At 38.1% G+C, this 12507-nt stretch overlaps 1 protein-coding gene across 5 annotated transcripts in view; it reads left to right on the forward strand.

Moving 5' to 3' along the window:
* The window catches only part of ACACA (acetyl-CoA carboxylase alpha), a 302953-nt gene that overhangs the window by 184399 nt on the left and 106047 nt on the right, over positions 1–12507 (forward strand). For all 5 annotated transcript variants that reach the window (XM_023732669.1, XM_023732666.1, XM_023732667.1 and 2 more), the window contains 5 exons: positions 1827–1970; positions 2745–2841; positions 3737–3844; positions 8971–9027; positions 9274–9318. In XM_023732669.1, coding sequence (XP_023588437.1) covers positions 1827–1970; positions 2745–2841; positions 3737–3844; positions 8971–9027; positions 9274–9318 — 451 coding nt within the window. The remainder of the gene's footprint in view (positions 1–1826; positions 1971–2744; positions 2842–3736; positions 3845–8970; positions 9028–9273; positions 9319–12507) is intronic.

The following is a 12507-nucleotide window of genomic DNA, read 5'->3' on the forward strand; positions in this document are numbered from 1 at the left end:
GTAATCAAAACTGATCTTAACTTTTAGAATTCAGTTTGGATGGGGAGAGGAAAGGGAATGCTTTTATCTGGTCCTCTTATCTGCCCTTGAAGAGTGGGCTTGGCCCATTCCTGCCTGCCTCTGGCTGTCCAGGCCCACGAGCATTATGAAGGAAACCAAATAGCACGTTTCCCATGGGGTTCAATTTTAGTGAAGAAGATACCTAACCCCATGTTTGCCACAGACACAGCCAGTTAGCTTATTCAGGAGGAGTTCCCTTTTAAGTGTTATCTGGAACCCTTTTGCCTTTCCTGTCTGATACCAGGCAGGTGGAAAAGATACAATGCCTCACAAACTTGCTCCATATTAGTAAATATATTTGGTGATGCTAGAAAAGAGGAGAATGATAGCATTTCTGAGTTAATGCAACTCTGAATCTCAGTTTCTAGTGAGCACCATATGTAAGACTTGCTTGATGTGTGTTTCATTTGTTTGTTTCATTCATGGTGTCAATGGTTTCCTCTCCTACTCTGGCTTTCTATTCTCCAGTACTGTCAAAAGATGAAGTGCCTTTTTCATAGTCCTTGTTTGCCGAAGGAGTAAAAATCCGAGTGTCAGTCTCTATAGTCTGTGTGAGCAGCACTCCCATCCTACAAAGAATTCCACTGCCTTTTATAATTATAATTTGCAATAGGGTACAGTATGTACCCAGATCTCAAATCCACCATCGCTGGCTCTCTTCCCCTTGCGACCCTGCAGGTGATGCACTTCAAGGAGGTTTTTGAGCAGCTTCCCAAAGTTGAGTTACCATTGCCTTGCTCTGAACTTGCTTCATATCAGTATGCTGGTAACATGTCAGGCAAGTCCTGGAGGCATTCTTTAGCTTGGTCCTTCCTAAGAGGCTCTCCTGATCGACTAGGCAATCAGAAACACTTTACAGTATTATTTATTAGTACCAACTGCTGAGGTGCATCAAGGAATGTACAGATTCATTATGTTTTCAGATTGAACAAATCAGTTCAGTTCTCTTGAAGCATCTCCATTCAGCAACTGCTTGTCATGCTTACACATACTTTGAGACCCATGCTCTGCCCTTTTGCCTCTTGCTGGGAATTAAGTAAGGGTAGAAGTTGTTGTAGAAGTTTTTAAATATAAAAAGGAAAATTTGCAATTTGAGCTTGAAAATTTTCTCTCTCAAAAAGGGGAAGAGCTATAATCCTGATAATTACTATCTCCATCAACCCATTAAAGGACAAATGAATACCTCAGTAAAGTTCCCTTATAGACTGTGACTTGTTCCTCTACCATAGTGGTTTTTTTTTTTCAACATAGTATTATAATTATTTACTAAACCATTCCAAATGACTTGAGTTGCTGTTTTATGTGTATATCTGTGAATACTTAATCTATTACAATTTCTAGAGAAAAATGCCTTGAGTGTTGCATAGTTAGAACTCATTTGGCTTGCTTACTTCCTTTTAAAGAAGAGAGTGTTATAGGGAAGGGGAAGATGCAAGTTGGTTTTTAACCCCTTATGTGCTACTCATTCATTAGACACGTCATAATGCCATTGTATTAAAACTGCCATGAAATTCCTGGCAGTCTTTGGATTTTTATTTGGAGATACTTGGGGATGTTGAAAACATAGTTTGTGTGGGGATGTCCAGATGAAGAGGTTGATATGAATCTAGCAAGACAGCCTTATCTATAGTGGGTAAAAAACCAAATCTGCTCTGTAACCTCACCCTACTTCAGAGTTTTCTTCTAACTCTTTTTCCCTGTTGTTACTCTTAAAATCCTTGCTCCTGCCCTCCCTGTCTAATAAACTTGGTTCAATTACCATTTAGAATGTCCTTCTCCTCCAACCTCAACCACTATGGCATGACTCATGTAGCTAGTGTCAGCGATGTGCTGTTGGACAACTCATTCACTCCACCATGTCAGCGGATGGGCGGGATGGTCTCTTTTCGGACTTTTGAAGATTTTGTCAGGTAAGACACTGTGGAACTGTGTCTGTACAAGGGGAACTATGGTGTCTCGGTTTTGAGGTCTCAGCCTTCTCAAATAAATAAAGGTCCCCAGAGTAGCCATGAGCCAGCTAAGAATATGTAGCTCTTGCTATATATGCCCTCAGAGAGGTATGTGTCCTGCCATTTCTGCCTCTCATTCAGACTCTACAAGCTTCTATCTGTAGTGTGAGCCAAGTCAGAAAAAAAGAAACAAACAAAAACCATCTTTTCCTTAGGAGCTAACAGAAGAAGCTGTCTGCTCTATGATGAGTGAAATGTCAGGAGAAATTAAACACAACACTAGAGTAAGCCCCACCAGAGACGATACATCTTTTGATTAAATGCATTCAGCATCTATCTCTTCATGTATACTGATGCATTACCCTAGGGGGAGGGGTAATTACATTGGTCTGTCACTGCTCCAGTCCCAGGCTTGTTCTGTTACTTTAAGACCGATGATGACAGCAGTGCTCATATCTTACATATGAAAACAAACAAAAAAGCTTTAAATCATTCTTTTTTTTCTTTTTTTTAAGAAAAACTGTATATGGGTTATTAAAGGTTAAACAATCCATCCTCCTAATTTCTGCCACTTGATGATATTTTGCATGTCCCTTCTAGCCACTGGTGATTCTATTCAGTTGGCTTTTGAGCACAGGCCAGGATAAATTATTCCTTTAGACTGAGCTGGAAATGGCAGTGTTAGTTTCCTGCCACTTGGGTTTTCATGGTGAGTGTTTCTCTGGTATTTTTCAGGCTCTTTGAAGAAGTGATGGGCTGCTTCTGTGACTCTCCACCCCAAAGCCCCACATTCCCTGAGGCAGGTCACACATCTCTATATGATGAAGACAAGGTATAGTACACCCTTTAGGAGACTAGTTTGTTACTTCAGATATGGGACTTATATACTTACTAGCTTTCTGATTTTGGAACATTATAGGAAAGAATTCATCTTCTTGTTACTGTCTGTATATCATTTAATTCTGTACGCCTCATCAAAGCATTTTTTGGAAATAGGGAGAATATAAATTCTAACTTAAAAAAAAAAACTGTATTAATCTTAGACTCTGTAGTATAGAATGGGGTCAGCTATATTTAGTCCAGCTGCCTCTGGGTCTCTGAATATTTCTTTTTAAGAGTTGAGCTTTGGTTCCTGAATTACCCAGTGATCTGATGTATTTTTGCATAGTGATGCTGTCATAGTCTTCAGAAAATGGTGGACTTTTAGATTGCAGAAAAAATAGGCATTTTGTTTAAAACTTTGTCCTTTTATTAAATCCTTCCATTTCATTTCTCAGTAAACAGATCGTTGCTCTTTCCTTACTAGGTTATTTTCCCTGTGGCTCGATACTTCCATTGTTTGATAAATTATAAGGAAACATGCTATGTGAGAATATGTTCAGGTAGCTACTTTCACTTGTTTTTCTTCACTTTCTGTGAAGAGAGATGTGGCAAACGGTTTTACTACCATTTTATTGGTGAAAAAGTGAGGATACAGTGATCTACAATTTCATGTCAAGTCAAGATTTGGGGCCACCTCTAGCAAATGTCTTTTTTGCCTTATCTTTTAAAAGTTACTTTATTTAACCTCTGTTGTGGTTATTGGGAGTAGTTTCAATCTGTTTATTGCTGCTAGTGGGCAAACCGAAACACTGTACGGTATGTACCTATTTTTCAGGTGTTTTACCAAGTACTGTAACTTTTCCCTGCCTCTGTATTATCCAGCCTCATAATCTCTTGGGTTACAGGTCCCCAGGGATGAACCAATTCACATTCTCAATGTGGCTATCAAGACTGACTGCGATATTGAGGATGACAGACTGGCAGCTATGTTCAGAGAGTTTACCCAGCAAAATGTAAGTCCTAGATTGGGTGGAAACTGGTGATGGCCCCTTTCCTGCTAGCTGTGTATCATATTTATCCTCTTATCAGTTGCTACTTATAAGGTCTATCACTGATAATGGCTATGTCTTTTATATAGTTCTACATGTAGGGATAAAATTCCAAAGTAAGTTAATAATAGTATATTTTTCTGTCAAGAAGTAAAGACCTCAAATATTTAAAACGTTCTAAGGGAAATTGTTTTCCTACATCTCTCCCAGAACTCCAGTCTTTGAACTTCCAGTCCCTTGCTGAATATTTTCCTTTGGTAACTTCAAATTCTACACGTCTAAGCCCAAACTCCCCTCAGGTGGCGCTTCTATGTCCTCTTCTCCCCTCCCTTGAAAATATCAATTATACTTCCATCCTCTTTGCAATTTTATGTCACTTGAATATCTCATTGGCATCAAACTCCATAATCTAAACCTAAATTCCCATCATTTTCCTTCATCTCTTCTCCCCCCAGTGCCCATCCAAAAAAAAAAAAAAACATATCAAAAAAAAAAAAACCCCCCAACCAAAGCTTTTACCCCCAGTCATTCAGAAATCGTTGACAGCTTTCTTTCCCTGCTATTCCCTTATTCTACTCCTCTACCTATAATCTGTATATGTTTATATGTATCTGGTCAGTCACCAAAGTCTGTTAGTTTTTTCTTTGCAGTGTCTCTTACCCTTTCTCTCTTTTCTTGTTTTCAGTTTTGTAATTCCCACTGCCATTTCTCTAGCTTAAACCCTTACTACTCACACCTGAGACACTGCAACAGCTTTAGTTTTGATCCGCCTATCTTCCTTTACTCTCTCCCTCCAGACAGTTCATCCTGCTCACCACCACAAGATTAAACATCCAAAATACCCCCTCACTATGTTATTCTCCCACTCAAGAAGGATTCTCTCTTACTTTCAGGATACCACCTTAACTTAATATTTAACAGGCTACCATAATCTAGCCTTTACTGTTGCATGGAAAGACTTAGGTCTTTCTTGTCTCATCTACCTTGTTTATTTCTTCGCTTCTACTCTCTCTGACCTAGAATATTTTCCTCTTTTTTTCTAAGTCCTGCTTGTCTTAACGACTTCTCTAGCCCTAACTAAAGTGTGTTATTCTCCCTTGAATTCCTGATCAGTCGGCATACATTTATAAAAGTACTACTTAATAATATTTTTGATTTATAAAGAACTTCCATGGAAAAATTTTTATTTGCACCCTATCACAATCCCATTGGGTTAGATTAACCCCAAGCCCATTGCCATCAAGTCGATTCCAACTCATAGCGACCCTATAGGACAGAGTAGAACTGCCCCATTGAGTTTCCAAGGAGCGCCTGGTGGATTTGAACTGCCGACCTTTTGGTTAGCAGTTGTATCTCTTAACCACTATATTCCAAGTTGACACATAGGGAAAAGCTCAATCTCAGAGAGCTCAAGAACCCTTGGTCACCAGCTAATAGATCATCGAGCAAAGACTAGAATTTAAGGGTTTTGATACGACCTCTGAGGGGTACAGATCTAGGGGCTTTAGTAAGTAACACATTCTTAGCCCTGAAGATGTTTATAGTCTAGTTGGGACAAACTCATTGCCATTCAGTCGATTCCAACTCATAGAAACCCTATAGGACAGAGTAGAACTGCCCCATTGGGTTTCCAAGGAGCGGCTGGTGGATTTGAACTGCCAGCCTTTTGGTTAGCAGCCAAGCTCTTAACCACTGAGCCATAAAACGATAATCTACAATTACATTTCACTGTGAAATATGCAGGATGCCAGAGCACCTCTCTTACTGCCCCAATGGCAAGATCTGTGTTTTTTCTTTGAATGGAAAGCACCTAGCCCATTGTTTTATGGTTGTATGCTGTAGAGTCGATTCTGACTCATAGCAACTCTAGAGGACAGAGTGGAACTGCCCCGTAGACTTTCCAAAGTAATCTTTACGGAAAGGAGCCCTGTTGGTGCAGTGGTTAAGCGCTCAGCGGCTAACCGAAAGGTTGGTGGTTCAAACTAACCAGCTGCTCCATGAGAGAAAGATATGGCAATCTGCATCCATAAAGATTACAGCCTTGGAAACACTCTGTGGCAGTCCTGCTCTGTCCTTTAGGGTTGCTATGAGTCACGGTTGACTCGACAGCAATGGGTTTGGTTGGTTCATCTTTATGGAAGCAGATTGCCACATCTTTCTCCCACTAGTGGGTTTGAACCACTGACCTTTTGGTTAGCAGCCAGGTGCTTAACCACCATGCCAGCAGGGCTCCTATCTAGCCCGTAGTGCTTATGATAAAGAAAGAACTCAATAATTTTTTAAAAATTTTATTCAGTGGTATAAACAATTGGTGCCATAAACATTCACATCATGTAAGGCTGATGGTAGATACCCAGGGAAAAATGGTAACTTTGTGATTAAGATGATCATTAGCATTTATTCCATAATGCCCTCACAGCAGTTAAACTGATTTAGGATTTGCAGTGGCCAACATGAGGAAAAGGTACAAATAGAGGAAATGGCTGGGGATTTTTCTTTTAGAAGAGAAATTTACCTTCCTTCTTGCCTTGACTAGGGACCGCATGAAATAAACCTGAGGCCAGTGACAAGGAAACCTTAGCTGAAGAGTCCTAATGTTGTGAGTGGCTGCTGCTGCTTCCTGAAATAATCTATGAAAGTTTCTTCCCAGGTTTTGAGCCACCAATTACCCATATTTGATTTTTTTTTTTTTTTTTTTTTGTAATTTAACATCAACTTTAGGCTTTTTATCATCCTCAGTTCTAACTGTATATCATGTACTGATTTAAAGAGGTAGTTTCTTCATTTTCACTGCATATATTTGTAACATTAATAGTGATAATAAATTACCTTTTTTCTTTATTGGACTTATAAACTGAGGCACACAGAAATCCAGTGTCTTTCCCTAAGGCTACTCAGGAGGTAATGGTAGACTGTGCAGACTCTCCAAGCCTCAAGAAGCTATTAACTGCATCAGGTACTGTGCTTATTCAGGGATATTTGGCATTTTTGCCTCCTTGTTTTGAAAAAGGAGCCCTGGTGGCATAGTGGTTAAGAGCTATGACTGCTAACCTAAAGGTCGGCAGTTCAAATCCACCAGCCACTCCTTGGAAACCCTATGGGGCAGTTCTACTCTGTCCTGTAGGGTCGCTATGAGTCAGGATCAACTCGACGACATGTTTGGTTTTTGGGTTTTGTCTGGAAAAAAGGAAAGAAAAGCGATTTTTAAAAAGCTGAAGTGATAACTAGTTTTTTCACTTCATGATCATGCACCTAGCAGTTTAGAAAAAGTTTTTTTTTTCGTTTAAAGCACACATTAAACTATCAAATAGGTTGATCCAAATAGTCCAGATAATCTTCTAGTCCCAGCATGTCCTTTTTTCTCTCATAGAAATTAGGATCATATATTTGTAAATGACTTGTGGAGGAGACTGAAGCAGTCAGTGTAAATGGAGTTTCTCCAGGTGCTGACGCCTAATCGCTGGGTAATAGCTGTGGACTTGCTGTGAGACCCGCATTATTACAATGTAATCAGAATCCTGTTGCTCTGCTGTTATTGTCAGCCACTTGTGGAATTTTAAAAGCAATAACAGTTTTGATTTTAAATCGTGGCATTATTAAAGTTATTTTCTTCCCTTGCCAGAACATAGATATTGATGCCTGTCTTTGAAGGACTTGGCTGTAGTAGAATTCTTTGTTGGCATCAGAAGAAATGTTTCTGTTCCTGGCATACTGAGAGGTGGAGAACCACCCTTCTTCTTTCAACACAGTTTTTTCTTATTATAGCATTAATACTTGGTTACTTACACTAATGTGTATGATGACAGTACAGATAATTTTAAAATGTGGTTAAACAAAATATTATTTATATTTGAACTGGGAATTCATTATTAGAACTTACATATAGGAAATTAATTTTCCCAGTTATCTTTTTTTATGCTGTTAATAAAATTAGGTTTATTACTAAACAGTGCCATAGCAGAAATAGAGAAATAGAACATACTCAATTATAAGAAGCCAATTTGAATTTTAAAATTCGAATTTTAAAAACTCAAATTGCACCAAGAATTAAATTGCTAATTTAATTGTTACAACTTAACAAAAAATTATTAGGAATTGCCTTTGGAACATATCTCTTGGTTAGAGTTATAGCAAGGAATGTGGTCAAACTGAAGTGTGAATTTAGTTTGTGAAATATTCTTTGTTTTCCCTGTTTGTGCTGTTCGTTTATTCTCTCAGGTCATTCAGCTGGTGATTGCCTTTCTGCTTGTTGTCATGTAGTGCCTCTTTGTTAGGGACTTTTAAAAATAGTGTTTTTACTCAATTCATTAATCTATTTCTTTGTCTCTGCCTCTTGAGGTAAGTGAACAGAACAGGATAGAGGAAGGCTTAGGTCCCAAGGTCCAAGATTCATATAAGGAGCTGTCTTGAAACTGCTGGTCTCTGTTGACTTCTAATACATTGCTTAGTTGTTCCAAGTGGAGATATGAATAGTTAATCACCAAATTTAGAAGATTGTCAAGCCTTGCTTTGAACAATTTTTAAAGAAAAAAAAAATTTTTTTTAAATCACTTCTTGTAAGGTAGGGGAAATGTTTTAGAAGAATTGAAAAATTCAGGATTGGTTGAATTCTGGGAATGTTGTATCTGATAGTAGGTCATATCTATCATCTGCATAATAGTTTAGTACCTTTATTTTCTGTTTTATAGCTAGTTCTTTTCCCTCTGCCTGATTACATTTAGCTTCTGTATCACTGTTAATCTTCACATTTAGGTACATGCTCACCAGTGTGATTTCTGTAAGCAGAAGTTGTGTTAAGATCTACTTTGGTATGAATCAGTCCTGAGAGAACTGAAGTGACCTCATATGACCCCTTCTCCATAGAGTTCTCTCTCAATTTTGTCCAGATTTATATAAAACCTACGCCATACTGCTTAGTCCCACGAGCCAGATTAAGATTTGTTTATTTGCAAGTTTGGAGGTACTGAGCCAAGATGTAGGTATCCAGAAAAGGTGCTTAGCCCACTTAGAGACTTAAGAGGACTGCATGAGGTAAAATTTTGGATGAATGGAGATCTTATCTATCTTATATTTTACATGTTTGTTCATAGAAAGCTACTCTGGTTGAGCATGGAATCCGGCGCCTTACTTTCCTGGTGGCACAAAAGGTATTGGCATGTAAATAGTACCTTTCTAATACTTCTTATGCTGCTTGCTAGAGCTATTAAAAATAAAAATGGGATTACAATCATATGCTTCCTTGTAGAATTTATAAAGAGAAGTAACTGTGTTTCTGTAAATTTAATTAAGGAAAAAACATTAGTTTAACTCATCACCTTTTACTCAGTGCATTTTTAATTTAATTACTAATTGGTAACTTCCGCTGTTTTCCCTTTCTGCCTTTCACTTGAAAGGATTTCAGGAAACAGGTCAACTATGAGGTGGATCAGAGATTTCATGTAAGTAAAAGAAATAATAACGAAAGATATACTTACTGTTTTATTTGTATGCCACTGATTATTTAAACATAGAATACGTGTGAGTTACTTAAAAGGGCTGGAGTAACATTCGGTCCCTCTCCTTTTCGAAAGTATGATAATGAATATTCAGTTCTTCTACTGAGTGTTCCAACTAAAGGCTTGTTTTTTTGTTTTGTTTTACCCTATAGTGAATTCTCAATATATTTCTGAGAAATAGTTAAGAATGTGCATATGCCTTTATCCAGATGAATAAGGTAGAAGCAGGAGCTAACTAGTAATTTCTTTGGTGCACACAGTCAATCAATAGTCAAGAACTGCCCGTTGCACTTTGGGGTCTTGGCTTCTACCAAAGATGGATTCAAGTTCTATTATTGAAAATTTTCAGTTCTGAAGAACAATAATTTGTTATTAAAAATGCCTTAACAAAGCCTAAGTTGGTGGGGTTTTTTTCCTTGTTAATTATGTTAATTCTAAGAGCAGGAAATAAACAAAAAGTAAACATTAATTTGCTTGTTTTCCCATTTAACTGAATTAACTGTTAATATTTATGGGAATAAAATTTTTATTGAAAAGATATTTGGCGGTGAGGTAAAAAATTCAGTTTACAATGAAGATCTCATTCTCTAAAATGGCTAATTGTAGTCACAATATCTCTCTAAAAAGTGATCCTAATGTAGCTAAATAAGATTCCAGAGGATATTATGAAGTTTTACTTTTCCTGATAAGAATTTTTTTTTATTTTAGCAGTTAATGTAATTAGTTTTCAAGCTGTATTCATTTGCATTAATAAAGATAACATTTGAGATTCTGGAAAGGACTTTCTAAATTCAAGGACCTACCTGTAATTGTTTTTATTGCCCTTTTGTTTATTAGGTCTCTAGCACTTGACATTCTGTTTTCCCTCTCACAGTTCGCCTTATTGGGCTAGTCTATAGGGAAACAAGAGAACCTACCTGCAAGCTAAAGAGCCAAGATTTTGTGAAATGCTTTAGGAAATGTTGTGGACTACACAACTCCCCTGTGTTATTGATGACAGGAAACCAAGCAGAGTGCAGATATATATCAATCAATAACTTTGAATAGGAAACTGGAGACAGTGGAGAAATATGAGGAGCTTAAAGAGAACCGTGGGGCTTTAGGAAGAAAAATCAGGAGCTTAGAGAATAAAATTGATACTTCGGGATAGAATATGAGAGCCTATGAATAAATACTGTGGCTGGTAGATGCTGGTCAGAACTAGCATAGGTAGTTCTGCCAGAGCCAGGCCCTGGATTTGGGAAGAATATTAGGCAAGGTTCTTAAGTGTTAACTTGATTTTTCTTATTTCACTGCCTTTGGAATACAATCGTATTATTGTGGGGAAAAATACTGAATTTGTATAATTGTTTCCCTTTTTTCCTTGTGGCTCAGACAGAGTCTTTACATCTATAGCATGCTAACTGGTTTCCTATGATAAATTCATTCCATAATGAATTAAAACTCTCCACTAAAATATTTTAAAAAACAGTGACGTTAGTTCTCACTGACATTATTTTTAAGTGTAAAATATATACCAAAAAAAACCCTTTCTTTGTGAATCTATGTCATGTCCTAGAGTATATCTAACAGCTTTAAAACATTTTCTCTCCCTGCTCTCCCAGTATCACTAGATTTAGGTTGAATAGAGACATGTATAGGCAAAATCTACTTCGAAATGAGCCCAGTAGGGATTCCTCCCTGGGAATCATTGTCCAGTTCCTATTTATAGTGGCATCAAATGAGAAATCAGTTAAATAATCAAGTGGTTTGATTTGTCACGAGTGTTGGAAAACCTGCTTTAGACATAGAAGATATTAAGATTTACTTGTGGACTGATTTGCTCTGAAGAATTGAAGGGCAGAGGAGGTGGAGTGTTTTTATTTTAGGCCCCTTAGAAATGATTAGTGGTTATGCAGGGGGCCAGGGCAACTATTATTGTATTCCAGTCAGGATCTACAATAGCCCAGAAGCCTTGGCAAGAGTTGTACAAATCTGGGGCTTGCTGTCATTGGCGCTGCTGTGAGTGCCTCTGCTGGTGGTAGCTTGCCATTCATGAAGGATGCTTAGCCTCTGTCATGTCATCTGATGTGTGCTTGCCCCTTAGTGTAGTAGAAAAAGAGGAAGCTTTCTGGTAGTGTTAGAGATGAATCCCTTGATCGCCCTGGCTTCTTGGTAATCCACTGTGATGTATGCAGCCTTCCGTGGGCTACACTGTGAAATCCCTATATTATTGAATAGAAGAATGCGTGAGGGGGCAAGGAAAGGAAGAAGGTTACCAAGACTGGTTCAAGAACAACATAGGCTTGGGGGGAATGAAGCAGCTATACTGTTACATAGTCTTCAGACTATCTTTCAGACTGCTTCAGCAGCAAGCTGCAGAGCCAGAACAAGTCATGTGAGGGCCAGAGCAACAGAGGTTCCAACCAAGTCTGTACGTTATTAGGTGTTTATTCAGATGCCAGTGAGGGTGTAAGCATTTCCAGAACTTCATTGTTTAACCACTACAGTCCCCAGGGACATGTCCACGGGAATGTCTACTGCTGCCGTAGTCTGTTGACTGTACACAGAGACTGTTCTTCTGAGCTGGCATTATTCACCAGCATTAAAGAGACTTAATGTCAAGTCTGTTTCCATAACCATCTAATTAAATCAAGTACCCATAATGGGACTTGAATAACTGCTTAACATTGATATTAAAGGAAAAGTTTGAGGAAAAACAAGTCTACTATCTTCTTTGTATTAAAAAAAATTGAAGCTTTGGAAGCAAAAGCTCCTTGAATTTCTGTAGTTATTTAAGCTGCAGTTCTACAAGTTTCTATAGTATAAAGGAGCCCTGGTGGTGCAGTGGTTAAGCACTCGCTCGGCTGCCAACCGTAAGGTCAGTGGTTCAAGCCCACTACTCGCTCCATAGGAGAAAGATGTGGCCGCCAGATTCCGTAGAGATTATGGAAACCCTATGGGGCAGTTCTGTTCTGTCTTATAGGATCCCTATGATGACAGTGGGTTTGGTTTTTTTTGTCTCTATTAGTTTCACGTTTCAGGCCTGGGAATTCCAAAAAATACAGCAGAAAGTACTGTCTAACAAGATACAAGTTATTATATTCTTTTTGAAGTTTTCCATGTTTTTTCAACTAAGTTTTATTAAGGACA

This window comes from Trichechus manatus, unplaced genomic scaffold (genome assembly GCF_000243295.1).
Source record: "Trichechus manatus latirostris isolate Lorelei unplaced genomic scaffold, TriManLat1.0 scaffold00054, whole genome shotgun sequence".
In the NCBI taxonomy this organism is placed as follows: Eukaryota; Metazoa; Chordata; class Mammalia; order Sirenia; family Trichechidae; genus Trichechus; species Trichechus manatus.